The following is a 14,269-nucleotide window of genomic DNA, read 5'->3' on the forward strand; positions in this document are numbered from 1 at the left end:
ACACACTCTTCTCCGATCTCCCTTGATCCCCCCTCTTCTATGATCTCCCTCAACCCCCCTTTCCTCTGATTTCCCATTTTCATTTTCCCCCTCCTTTCCCGCCTCGACCTCGCTGCCCCTAACCACCCCCCTCCTCATCTGACTCCACCGCCGCCCCTTCCTCCACCTCACCAGAGTCGGAACCCTAGACGACGACTTCTTTTCTGGCGGCGACGACGACGATCGCAGCCTCTTCGACTCCGGATCAGAAAATTCCAGAGATTCCTCCAAAACCCATTTCTTCATGTATATAATGTTTATTTAATATATTTACTATTATTGTTTATTTAATATATTATTATTTTAATATATTATTACATGTTTTTAAAAATTAAACCACCAAACACAATTTCAGTTTTTTTTAAACTGAAAATAATCTCGGAATAAAACTACCAAACGCATTTTTAGAAATGATTCCAAAATAAAAATGAAAATATTTTCGTTTTTATTTTTATACAAAAAATAAATTTATTTTAAAACGAATTTTAAATACACCCGTCACGTTTCACCTTTTTTATATCATGTCCTTAACGCTAAATTGTAAGTGCTAGCTGCCCATCTGGCTAAATTGTCTCGTCTCATCTTTTTGTGTCATGTCATCGTGTCATCAATCGTCAAATTATGAATTTTTCATAACCATTGTGCCCCGTTAACCTCTCCATAATTTATGGGATTATACATTTGTTTGCTATGAATTTATGACACGATTTTTTTCTTAAGGTTTACTTGTTTTTAATTAAATGTGTGTTAAGAACTATAAAAGGGAAAATTTTATTTTGGTACCCTCTTTTATATTAAAATTTGAGTTCAGTACCTTCTATTTTTGAAAATTTCATGACGGTACCGCGAGCTTTTAAAAAATCTTTTTTTAGTATTTCAGAGTCATTTTTAAGACACAGAAAGACAAAATTTTCCTTATTTTAAAAATTTATCTGTTAACTAAAATTTTGAAAAAAAAAGATTTAAAAAATTGTTATACCTGTAGAGCACAAATTTTTTTTAAAAAATTATCTCTTCAAAATCTTTTTTAAAATCTTTTTTTTCTTCAAAATTTTAGTCAACGGATGAATTTTTACAATAAAGGTATTTTTATCTTTTTATGTCCCAAAAAATGACTCCGAGATACTAAAAATGGATTTTCTAAAAGATTAAGGTGCTTGCATGAAATTTTTAAAAACAAAAGATGTCAAACTCAAATTTCCGTATAATAGAAGATACCAAAATGAAATTTTCTCAATTATATATTATAGTTATGTTTGTTGTTCAACGTTGACATTTTTACTCTTTTTAATAAGTATTATAATGATGATTCTATCATTCTATCATAAATATGAATGGTGCTTGTTTGATATTTGGTTATTTTTTTCCTTAAAAGACAATAATATAATGGTTGTATTAAAAACATTACTACAAAATTACTTTTAAATATATTTTTCTTTTTTTTTAAGCTCTTTTAAGCAAGGCCTACGCAGGCTAATAAACCAAACCGCCTGCCGGCATGCCTAATGGGTGGTCCTAGCCTGAGTTTCTCTCAGACCTTTGTTTTTCAAAACCGCACCATATCACCTGCAAGCCGTCGAACTGCTAGCATGTGCAATCGTACGTTGAAACAATAATAAGCACATATAAATATATATTTATATATAGAAAGATTATCTGATACGTCTGGCGTACTAATATGTCAAGTTATTTTAACTGTTGAATTTATATATTTTTTTATTTTTATAATATTTTATGCAGATTCGACGGTGATGGATAGAAAACTTAACCAACTCAACAGAGATTATATTATTAGACCGAGACATGATGTTTGGGAATGACCATCTATTACATGACTAATATTTTGTATACTTTTTACTTGTTATAATATCGCTAAACATTTGAACATGTCTATGTAAATGGTTCGTGGATATTAATGTAGACAAGGATAAACACATTGGATGGTAATAACATTTTAAGACTATTTTAGAACGCTTTTTAGAAATACTTTTAGACAAGTTGGCTGGAATATTCAGTACTATGGGCATAATGCACATTATTATTGCACATGGATGTTTATGTTAGTTAGGAAAACTCCCATGAGGAAGGTTCTTTTTCCTCATCCATGATGCCCTTTTTTTTTCATTAGATTCTGCATCGAATGTTAGAAAATAAACAAGTTTACCATTAATTAAGTGAACCTACACACGCTAAATTTATTAAAAGCTCTAAAAACAAAAAACAAAAAACAAATAGGACCTCCACCACCGTCGTTTTGGGTTGCATTCAACGGTGGGACATTACAAGGTAGCCACACCACCCACCCACCCTGGGTTGTGATTCCATCACGACCTCCGTGACTTAGCGCGTGATTCCATTGCACCGGACCTCCGTCGCGATTGAGGCTCAACCTGTCTCGACTTAGGCCGCAATTCCATCGTGACATGTTGTAACAGAGATCGCGAGCCATGGAGGCAAAGGGGTAAAAACCACCTTAAACTGTCAAGACACAACTCTTAACAGAAAATCTCACACTAAGAAACAACGCAAACACCTAAACATAATGGGGTAAAAACCACCATTATTACAATAAAAAATTACGTACAAAAGAACCACCCGGGAAGAAGTGGTATTTTCTAATTCACCAAATAATATTCTATTTATATCATATTGGTGCCCCACTCCAGGGAAAACGCTGTTAGCAGGACCTATCAAAGAGAATAAATACTCAATTAAGAAAGAGTGATATGGGCATCTTTCACTCATTGTCAAGCATTTATTTTGCTTTAGATTTTCGACCATCAAATTGGGATAAACTAAAACCACAAGCATAAAGCTCACACATTGCCTTCATAGCTTTGTGTACGTAGTGCTAAGATATATCACATTTAGGGTGCATTTCGAATTGGTTTTAGATTGTTTTTAAAAATGTTCTTGCACATCCTTTGAAACATGAAAATGAAAGCGGTTTACGATTCGTGTTTGTTTAGTAAATGTTTTGAAAATGAAAACGAAAACAAAAAACAATGCAAATAGTTTGTGTGAATGAATTAGAAAATAGTTAAAAGTTATTTTCTCTAATCTATTTATCAATAATGTTATAATATATTAATTAATAATTATAACTAAACACGATTTCACTTTTTTATTATACTCAAAATAATATCTTAAAAAATTAATTAATCTTCGCTAATTAATGGTCTTTCTATTACAACTTTAATCGACCACGAAAAGCAAACATACTGCCACAACTTCCTTCGATGGCAAGTGATTACCACACATTTCTTATGTATTTGGCTGTAGGAAAAAATTCTCTCATTGCATTGTCGCCTTAACTAAAATATAAAATAAAATAAAGGTAGAGAGAGAGAGAGAGAGAGAGAGAGAGAGAAAAGACAAGCAGAAATGCTTCAAAAGCTTTTGGTTGTGTTGAAACAAACAATCCATGTCAAGGAGAAATAAATATTTGTCTTTCACATGTATTAGTATGGAATACTCATTAATGTGTGTATATACAATCAATATATATATAGGCATCAAAAACTCGAAGAGGGAAAAAAATTTGTAAGATCTTCATCAAAAGCAACTCTTTTTCTTTCTTTAATTCCTATTATCTCACTGTCAACATGAAACTGCAAACTATATCCAACAACAATCTACACTGACTTTTAATACCTTCAGTGCAGGAAATTCACAAATGTATTCAATGGCTACGTTTTGGGTGCTTGTCCGCTGCAAAAACATGCATCAAGTAAAAAAACAATTTTAAGTGAGGAGTGGGGGAAAGAAAAGCAAAGAGAAATTCTTTCATTTTGTTTTTTTTTTTTAATATTTTGATTTGACAATTTTCTCCATGAACTTTTACTCACAGCAAATTTTCTTTAAATTTAATAAAATATTGCAAGGTGCCTCCAAATAGAATTGATGAATGATGTTAAAATTTTGAAAGAATAACCTCATGCACATGAAATAAGGTACTCAGTCTATTCAAAATTTCAATCTCTTTAATCAAACGAGCTCATAAAAAGTGTACGAGAGTATTTCCATCAAATTTTTTACAATTATCATCGATCTGAGAAATTCAGGAAAATTTGCTGTATATATTTTTCTTAAAATCAGTTCACCTTTTGAGATCGAATTGTTGCGGTATAAAAATATAAGGGCCTGTTAAGTTTATGAGTTTAAATTAGTGATTTTGATTCTGCATTTAATGTGGGAGAACCTATTAGCGTGAACTTTTTAAATTCAAATTTTTTGTGAGAGAAAACACTATAGCAGAATCATGATTGGGTTTAAGCCTATAAACCAAATGGGGCCTAAGTGGCTCGTACGTGAAATTCTCAATTGTGATATTATAAGGTAAATCACAAGTGTAAATCCTGCTGTGATACTCACCTACTGAATGAGGGTCTACATGGACAAAGAAGCTTGCAGCAACAATAATGTAACAAAGAACGAGCATCAGTCCTTTGAAGTAATTTGATGTTCCTTCCTGCAAACTCAAATTCATCTTGCGTGAATAAAAATTCCAAAAAACATTAAAAAAAAAAAAAAAAAAAAACACTACCACTAAATCATAAGGTGTATGTATTTCATGCATTTTTCCATCATAAACTTTTGCTAAGCATTATGCAAGGTAATGCAGTAAAAACCCAATAAGGCATTTACATGGTAATTATCGGCATTGGGAGTTTAAAGTAATGAATATTCCATATGTAATCAAGTAATTGCTTTTCCCTTTTTTTTTTTTTCTTTTTTTGGTTCAATGAAAGAATCGACAAACCTGAACCATGAAGGCTACCACCAGAACAGTTATGAAAAGCGTGGCCGTCTCAAAAAGTTGAAAATTTAAGTCCATGGGACGCCCCATCATCCATCCTACAACCACACAAAAGGGAATCTGCAGCCATAACAATCAATAACAACAAAAAGGATTTATGAAAGAAACAATTCATATAAGTCGTAAGAAAAAACAATTTGCATAATTTAATAGGCATGTTATTATTAAATAGAAGTTCCATATCAATAAAGCTTGAGCATGATGTCAAAGCCTCTTAATTAAGAAAATGACTCTTGTGAAAAATGAGACCCCATTATGAGAATGAAGAAGCAAACATGTCCCATGTTTTTTTTTTAAGAGAAAGAGTTAAATTACAACTTTTTGAAAATATTTATGGTAAATAACATATTTTAAAATATTACCATAAATATTTTGAAATACGCTCTTTAGCACAAGAATTTTTAAAAAGGGAATGTCTGCTAATGCGTTCAAGCTGCTGTACTCACCCCAAACATAGCTATCTGAGTTGATGAGCCTATTGCCACTCCCAAGGATATATCCTTCACAAGGCATTAACAAAACTTCATTAAGTCAAATACAAAACCCAAAAAGTCAAGCAACATGCATGCACTATTATTGTAAAACAAATCCTAGCCCACCTCCTGACAAATTAAGCATTCAGAAAAATCGATAAACTAACACGAACAAATTATTGGGTGCACGTGTCGAGAGGGTTTTGAAATTATCACTATTAACATTAAATGCTAACTGGAGAAGGAGAACCACTTTACCAGCTTGTCTTTCATGGCAAACATAACTGCACCTGCATGCTCTGCCGCGTTCCCGACGATCGGGAGAAGAATAACACTGATAAATGCAACTGGAATATGCATCTTTACAGAAGCTCCCTGAAAACAAAGTCACACAAACCAATTAACTGCAGGAAAATCATAAGTCTTTCAAGAATGTGGCAGTGACACAAAAGATGCAAAGGAAAAATAACTGAAGGAGATGTCATTGTATTATATGTTGTTTTTACCTCTATAGCATCCACTAAATATTCTGAGAGGACTGAAATCCATGCAGTCAAAATAGACAGCCAAACTATTGATTCCCACTTAGAGATCTCAGGAGCCTCCTCATCATCCGAATTCCCTTCGGTTTGACCTTCTCCCTGGTTCATAGAAAGAGGCGCAGAAAATACAGAACTTTCAAGACCTAAAATTGATTAAAATTACACCACACTTGATTTCTTGACACACTATAAAATGTTGAAGTGTAGATAATAGTAGACATTTGTGAGCTTAGTGTTGAAGGCAAAAAGTAAAGAGGAAAAAAAAAGAAAGAAAAGAAATGCTTGTGGTACAAACCTCATTAACTGGAAGGTATAGGTTACTTTGGCTTTTCAGCTGAAAAACAAGAAAGGCAGCATATGCCACAAGCATGACGCAGCTAGTGAACCTAGAGAGGGCCAATTCGGACCTTCCAAAGTGCAGCTCCGTGCGCGTGGTGTGGAGGACTGCGGGAAATAGCAGCCCCATGACCGCCATCAACAGCAGTCCAGAGCTCATTGTGGCTGCTCCCTGAAAGGAAAAGAGAAACAACACTTTGAGCTATGCAACGGTAAGGATTCCTTTTCTTCTCCTCTTAGGATGCGCCAAGGTTTACTCTGTAGCACCAATCAAAGGTCCTGTCCAGCCAATGGGTTGTGCAACGTCGGAGCAACAATATTATGAGTTAAACGGGGCCTATCTGAACAGGCCCCCCTTTTGTTCTATTGGTGGACCCTGAGATTTCTTCTATATAGAGGATGGGGATAGGGGCAAATTGGCACTAACAATCCCTTTTTTTTTTCAGTAAAAATGCAAAAATAAGCTGAATCGACAGAAAAGAAAATTGATGTAATATTCTCAAGTTTAATAGACCCTGAATTCCTCCATGTCAGAAAGAAGATACCTTATTGAAGACTTGTTCTGTCTTGGAATGTACAAGTCCACCAGCAAAGAAAGCACATCCAAGCACTAGTAACATATTGGACAAGATTGAGCCTAGTAGTGACTGTTGAACAACACGAATCAAGCCACTCTTTAAAGCATAAATGGATATTATCAATTCAGTTGCATTTCCAAATGTAGCATTCAGAAGACCTCCAACTGCAAAAATGAAATCAGCCAGTTAAAGGACACGACCATTAAAAAAAATTAATAAAAAAAATTTTAAAAATCTTTTTATCAATAAATTTGGCTCTGTTCCATAGCTAGTGCCAATAGTTGTTTGTATCTTGTTAGTCCTCAATGTGACATGGTAAAAAATGTTACAAAAAGCTTAACATTATGGTACATTTTAGCCTATACTTAAATTGGTGTCTTCATATAATGTCCCTTCATTACAATCCTCAGACCCAAGTCATAGTAGCCACTCTTTATGATTAAAAGAGCAAGTGAATTCAATATATATAAAGATAAAAGTTCAGAATTGTTCAGTTATGCATTCAATCTAATAATGAGATAACTAGTGCTGAAAAAAACTTATGGGATTTTTTTAATTTTAATTTTAATTTTCAGTTGTCAACATAAACCCAAAAACTTGAGGGTTTTTTGCAATGACTTGAGTGTAAACCAAAAAACTTAAAAGTCTTAAAATCCAAAAGACAGAAATATAAAAAAAAGGAATGAAGGAGAGGGATTACTTGTAGGTCCAGTATAGCAAGCTAGTTGCCTGCATTAAAAGGCAAGCCAGAGCTGTATTAGATACTCAACAAACAACATACTTGCTTAATCAACAAGAATTTGTGAAAATAAAAAGTTTGCCAATCAATCAAAACTAACAATTTTACTTTATTTATTTATTTATTCGGCTTTCTATTCGGTGCCTGGTTTAGAGTTAACATCCAAAGCAGTTCTAGGACATATATGTCAAGTGCATCATCCATCAAAAACTCAAGCAAAATGTATTAGTGAAAGTAACAATAATTTGAAATTCTTTCTTTTTTGAGATAAGAATGAATTATTGGTGAAATCTTGTTGCCATTTAGTTTATCTATAGCGGAACTGTTGGGCCCTACTAATGGAATGGAAAAAAAATATGACACAATTATACTCAAAGGACGGGCTCGGTTTCACTCCTACCACCATACTGTCCATTTACCGGGAAGATAAGAAGAGGAAAAAAGAAAAACATCCTAACCGCTACACCAGCCGATTGGTGGTAGAATTTGAATGGTAGATCCAATAAAACTTACTCTGTAGTATAACCAAGACGCTCAGCCAGAGGTATGATGCCCACTAAGCTCAAAAAGAAGACCCAAGCCTGAAATGCAAATTAAAAAGAACAACATCAAAAAAAAAAAAAAAAAAAAAAAAAAAAAAAAAAAAAAAACCAAAAATTTTTTTTGAAAGTGGAAAAAAAAAATGATGTTGAGACATTAATTTATTTAATGGCACAAAAAGAGATTGATGAAAAGAGAATAACTCACATTATGGCCTGAAAATTTATCAACCAAGATTGCCAAAGGGCCAAAGATCATTAGCAAATTGAGTTTGGAGGAGAAGACCACAATCTTGATGCTTTCAACCACAGTGTTCCTCATGTATATAGAAGAAGGAGAAGGAGAAGAACAATTTTCTGAACCACCGGAAGATAAGGATCTATGGGGAGGAAGAGGATCGTGAAAAGAATGCTTCTTTCTAGTAAGTGACTCGGGACTAAATAGGCTTTGGTCCTCAAACTCAACTCCTAAAGATCCTATCTGAAAGGGGGGGAAAAAATCCCATTTGCAACAAGAAAATGCATTTTCATTTCATCTATTTTTGAAGCAACTTCACCCAAAAAAAAAAAAGGAAAAAAGAAAAAAATTACCTCCTGATGGGAGTGAATTCTGACCATTGGTACATCTTTGATGTTATTGTTGTTGTTGTTTTGATTATCATCCATCTGATGCTTCTAACCCAAGAAAGCAACGGAAAAGAACTCCATTTCCAAAGATACAAGCATTATATGATATATATGTGTTGCCAACAATAATCATATATTGAATTGTCAAGTTTCTCTAGCAGATTTGTGTGAAACAAACTTTCGGTTTTTATCAAAATTCTGAGGAGCCAAATGATTTTCACAGACACCCAACAAGGGGGAAAAAATATATATGACCAACCCAAGTGGGGCTTAGATTAGACCAAAAGATTAATTTCGCAATAACAAAGAACGTGCATGGTGACGGTGATCAAAATGGGCAGTTGTTCCTTTTTTTTTTTTTTTTTTTTCCCTTTTTTGGAGAGATGGGCAGTGTTGAAATTAAGCGTTGGTCATTTTCCTAAAAAAGATCTAGCAGTAATTCAATGAAAATCAGACAATGGGGCCAGAAAAAACTAGGGTGAAAAAGAACAAACAAAGAAAGGCAGTTATTATTTGGTAACGAATGACGATACATGGGAAAAAGAAGGTTTGAAAGTAGAACCAAGACACGTGATCCACTGGCACTCAAAACCGCCTTTTTCGCCTAACATCTTTCCCTCTCTCTTTCTCTCATTAACTCTCTGCCCTTCTCTTTTGTTTTTTGTTTTTGTTTTTTTTTTTGTTTCCTTTCTTTTCCTATTTTCAGCACACATTTTCGTTTCATATTTTCTTTCGCTGTTGAAAAAGTATCATCGTGGAATTTTCCTTTCACAGATGCGTCACTTTCTCCGTTTATATTGGAAGAGAAACAGCGTTGGAGATCAATCAGATCAATGGTTTGGGGAACTCGCTATTCTACGCGTTGACTTAAAAACAAGTTTTATTTGGAGCGATTTCTCCTGTCGTACATATAATAGTATAACGCACACGACTTTCATTTTGGTGGTCCATGCAATTGTACTTCTTTTGTTTTTTGTTTTTTTTCAAAAATACCAGAATATGTCTATTTTAAATACTTTTTAATTTAATATAATTTTGATTAGATTGATGATCAAAAAATAACCCTGCCGCGGAAAAGGTCTTAAAATGAAATCAACATAGTATATGTGCTGATTGAATGTAAATTCTTTTTTTGGAATTTCTCTCGTAAGATTAAAAAAATGAACTATCGGTAATTTTCTATTTTTAACTGTTAAATATGTATCATAATTGTTTATTTTATATATATATTTTTAATATGATGTGATTTTAACTGAATTTAACAGTAATAAACTGACACTACCTTATAGTTTTATAGATTTCACATTTTTATGTTACTCTTTTTTTGGAAGGTGGCTTGCACATTTTTTCTCATTTAAGTTTGACTTTTATGATCTAAAAACCAGATTGTATTAGTATTTGGTCCAATTCCACTAATTTGACAAAAGTTTTTATTAAATAAAGACACAAATTTTATTAAGTGAATGTACAATTATAAATTTTTTTATAAAGTAAAAATATTATTAAAATTTGAAGAAAAATTTAGAGTTAAAAAATTTAATTGTCAAAATCTTAGTCAGCAGAATGCTTCCCCAATGTTTAGTAGTGTAATTGATAATTAAATAGAGTGGAACTAATGTAGGACAAGCTTAGTAAAATTATAATTTTACCTTTCATTTTGATTATGATTTTCTTTTTTTGTAACTTAAATCTGCGATTATTGAAAGAGAGAAAGCATGAAAGAAAGAGAACAGTCCGACCGGCTACCGAAAGCGCATCTCTGGTAAGCCGCCTCCCAAAATACACCCATGCATTCTACATTAACTTATTTACACGATGGTGGAGTCCGTATTAGTATTTTCTTCTCTTTTTGAGTCATAGGTAGAATAAAGGCGATCACTCCGCCAGTGTTGGTATTTGTTTCCCCCACCAATCTCTAATCTGTGTGGGTTTTGGTTGTTTTTATTGATTTTAGTTGTGTTCCCCAACCAAGCTCAACCTTGTGTAGGTTTTGTTTGTTAGTCTTGGTTGTTTAGATGTGGGTGGGTTTAGTGTTATTTTTCGTCTTCTATATGCTTTTAGTTAGATCTCCCGTTTTGGCGAGCTTGATTTGGAAGAATACTGGCTTTCAGAGATCGGTTTTTACAGAGAGTTTGTTGCAGCCCATTCGAGAGAGCCAACTGTGGAATGAGGATTAAAAGAGCACAAAGAAGTGCTCCAAATTATGTCCACCATCAGTCTTTGGATCCCTATACTAGGACGCCAACGAATCTATTAATTTTTGTTTGTTATATCAAGTTTTCTTTAACCATTTGCTTTATTGTGAATGAAATGTTGTTTTACATTAAAAAAAATCTTCCATTCTTTGGTAGTTATTTTTGTTTAGTTCGAGTACAATTATTTTTTTATTTTCTTAAAATGTGGTTCTTTTACTATTATAATTACCATAATATTTATCAATTTATTTATTAGTTATTTGAATTAGGAAGTCTAGCTAAATTGTTTAGCTAGCTTTAAGATTGTAGTTTTAGTTATCTTTCAAATTATTCTTAATTTTCATTCATTTTCGGGTTTTGTGTTGCGCTAAATGATCAGAATAACTAAAGGAAAAGAGACAAATACTCCTTAATGTGTATGGGTCTAGATTTTTACCCATTATTCTTGATTTATATTTTTTTTAGTCTAATAAAAGGTATTAATTAAGAGTAAGTGATAAAAATTTCATACTCATGCACTCTAATAGTAACTTCAACACTATTGGCAACAAAACTAAGTGACCCGACACACCCACAAATTGCAGGTTACTCTGAAAAAAAGGGAGATATTTACTCTATCTACCACAAAAGAAAAAAAAAGAGTGGATCAACTTTTACTATAAGTACAAAAACTCTTAGGCCCTGTTCATTTCACCGATTTGAGTTTTGTTACCGTAAAAAGCTTTTAGAAATAGTCACATATAACTTTTTTACTACAGTAAAAAGTTCTCACATAAAGTCATATTTCAACTCAAATTAAAAACTTGAATCAGCGAACTAAACGGGAACGGGCCCTTACTTCTTTTGCCATGGGGTAAAACAAAATTTAAAGTAAAAGACTAAAATATCCATAGCCTTTGTTCTGAGTAGAAGTCTTCCTTTTCCCTTTTCTCCTTCTTCTTCTTTATAACAAAAAATTTTCACAAAACCTTTTGTATACGCTATAGATTATATTAATTTATGTAATAATAAATTAATCTTATTAATTTATAATAATAGATAATAAATACCTTGTTAACGATTAGGACGATAACCTAGAATTCTTTGGCCAACGAACGTTCCTCGCTCCAAAGCTTTCTTAGAACACCTAAGCCTTCCTCGTCTACTCCTTGATATCGGAAGATGATGAGTGTGGGCTCTAAGTAAAAACTATCAAAACGATCACTCGCTAATTTTGTATTCTTTCACTATCAACGCATGTATGTGAAAGAATTGGCAAAATTGGAAGAACTTTTCTTCTCATTTTCTCTCTTAGGGAATTCGGCCAAGACAAAGTAAATTAGGAGAAAAATCAACCTCTCCAATTCCTGTTGTCTCCTATTTATGAAACATTATGTAGCGACCCTCCTTTGAGGCCGCCACTTAACTAACTTTTTAACTTGTACTTACTGAAATTTCTTAAAATTTACGGAACATTTTTTTTAAAGGTCTTATAATAAACATAAAATACGAAATTGCTTTCTTAATTAAAATATTCAAACCTTAACATATCTGTTTCAGAATCATAATTAACAAAACTATTTATAACATAAAGCTGATTGCGGAAATATTTGCGAGCGGTATCCATATCCCGAGCCCCACATCGTTCGTCCACTCGCCAGCAGTCCATCAGGCATTATATGCCGGTTGCTTACCTACAGTATAAACATTCTATAATGAGCTTTCGCTCAGCAAGTAGAAACTATCTCCCGCAAAATAACTGTAAGTTCACATGAATAAATATGCATGAGCCAATTATGCTTAATTATGATGTCTTATCAGAATCTTATTATCTTATCTTATATTTCTTACTGATGGGCCCGAGTGCTCGTACCACTTGCGCGCAATCATCGGAACGTGAGGGTTTGCAAGGTCCCCCATGACACCGTGATTATAACTTGAATGCCTCCCTTGAGTCGGAGGACATCATTATTATTTTTTTTTTTTCTCCCTTGTGGAGCTTGAGTTACCTCCCTTGTGGAGGCTGGTACGGCACTCAACTGAGATTAGTCTTATAAGTTCCTCTTGACTTATTAAGGTGTATGCAATATGACCTAGCATAGCATACTATATCATGTACTCGAACACATATAATTCGGGTGTACTGCCTAAGTGTATGTAGTATAACATAGCATAGCATTCATAACATTAAATGTACTCAAACATATATAGTTCATGTGTACTGTTTACTTTAAAATCTATTTATACTGTAGGCGAGATTCCTACTTACTTGATTTTCAAAGCTGGAATCCCTTTTTCGCCTATCAGCCTAGTCTCTTGCTTTCTTCTGAAACTGAACACCCATTAAGAGTGTGAGATTAACTATTATTTGCTATTTTATTTTAGCAACTTATGAAGGAAAATCTAACCATTTCCATAAGGCATATATTCCTTTCCTTTACTAAAGGATAATAAAGATTAATTTATTAAATCTTCAAAATCTTATTTTCCTAGATTTCCCTTGGTATGATATTAAGGCCCAATTCGGCCTAGGACTTATACATGGCATTCTAACTTTTACGCCGTTGAAATTTATACTCCAACGGAGTCTCTTAAACTAATGTGGGCGTTGGACCCACATTAAATATTCGAAATTCTACGGACCTATCGTATTGGGCTCGTAGGTGCCCGTCGGGATAATTCGTCGGTAAACCTCTACGTTCTTTAAAGAAATCATTTTTCCTTGAAAAATTCCTTTATGAATACTTTCATTAAAATGAGGTTTAATGTCATTGTATTTTACTAAAATTCTATCTCGGGTTCTTTTATGACTTTTTGTTGAAACCGACACTGTTTTAGTTTTGTCTCGTTAAAAACTGTGCAATTTCTGGAATTTACGTTTTACTGTATCTTAGAGTCGGATTTCAAAATTTTGTTCTTCACGATAATTCCTTGTCTCGTCGAGATCTAAAATTATCGTTTTTGGTGAAAGTTTAAATTCGGCCTCTAAAGGCCTTGTTTGGCTGAAAACCGTAGCTGCTATTTTTCCTGAAACTGTTTTAGTCAAAAACTGTGCCGTTTCGGGAATCTGTGTTTTAGTACCTCTTAGGGTCGGATTATCAAAATCTTTTCTTCGTGAAATTTCTTCCTCTCGTCGAAATCTAAAATTGTCACTTTTGTGAAAAATCGAAATTCAGCCTTTTAGGGTCCCGTTTGGCTGAATTAGTGGCTGCCAGTTTTTTTTTAAAACTGTGTTGGACAGATTGTCCGTTTTTACAAAATGGCTTCAAACTTGGTTTTGGAGTTAAAATTAGGTTTAGTCATAGTAACCGAAAATGTTCAAAACATCCAGGGCTATAAGTTCAAGTTTTAAAACATTGAAAAATCTCACTCTATGGCCCTCATTTTCGCGGTCAAAGTCACC

At 33.3% G+C, this 14,269-nt stretch overlaps 1 protein-coding gene across 3 annotated transcripts; it reads right to left on the minus strand.

The window, feature by feature from the left end:
* Window positions 1-2,498: 2,498 nt before the first annotated feature.
* LOC21400715 (vacuolar cation/proton exchanger 5) lies at window positions 2,499-9,270 on the minus strand. 3 transcript variants are annotated; one of them, XM_024176370.1, is made up of 13 exons: window positions 8,657-9,270; window positions 8,274-8,546; window positions 8,040-8,107; window positions 7,488-7,516; window positions 6,755-6,951; window positions 6,169-6,381; window positions 5,838-5,972; window positions 5,590-5,706; window positions 5,305-5,358; window positions 4,802-4,918; window positions 4,414-4,510; window positions 3,694-3,750; window positions 2,499-2,517 (listed from the first exon to the last, which is right to left on the minus strand). In XM_024176370.1, the coding sequence occupies exons 1-12, from the start codon at window positions 8,729-8,731 to the stop codon at window positions 3,722-3,724; spliced, it is 1,404 nt and encodes a 467-aa protein (XP_024032138.1). In that variant the 5' UTR covers window positions 8,732-9,270; the 3' UTR covers window positions 2,499-2,517; window positions 3,694-3,721. The 3 variants fall into 3 exon arrangements, with proteins under 3 accessions (XP_024032138.1, XP_010112892.2, XP_024032139.1); XM_010114590.2 differs by lacking the exon at window positions 2,499-2,517 and having other exon boundaries at window positions 3,615-3,750; XM_024176371.1 differs by lacking the exons at window positions 2,499-2,517; window positions 6,169-6,381 and having other exon boundaries at window positions 3,615-3,750.
* Window positions 9,271-14,269: the final 4,999 nt, after the last annotated feature.

The sequence above is a fragment of the Morus notabilis genome, unplaced genomic scaffold (genome assembly GCF_000414095.1).
Source record: "Morus notabilis unplaced genomic scaffold, ASM41409v2 Scaffold568, whole genome shotgun sequence".
In the NCBI taxonomy this organism is placed as follows: domain Eukaryota; kingdom Viridiplantae; phylum Streptophyta; class Magnoliopsida; order Rosales; family Moraceae; genus Morus; species Morus notabilis.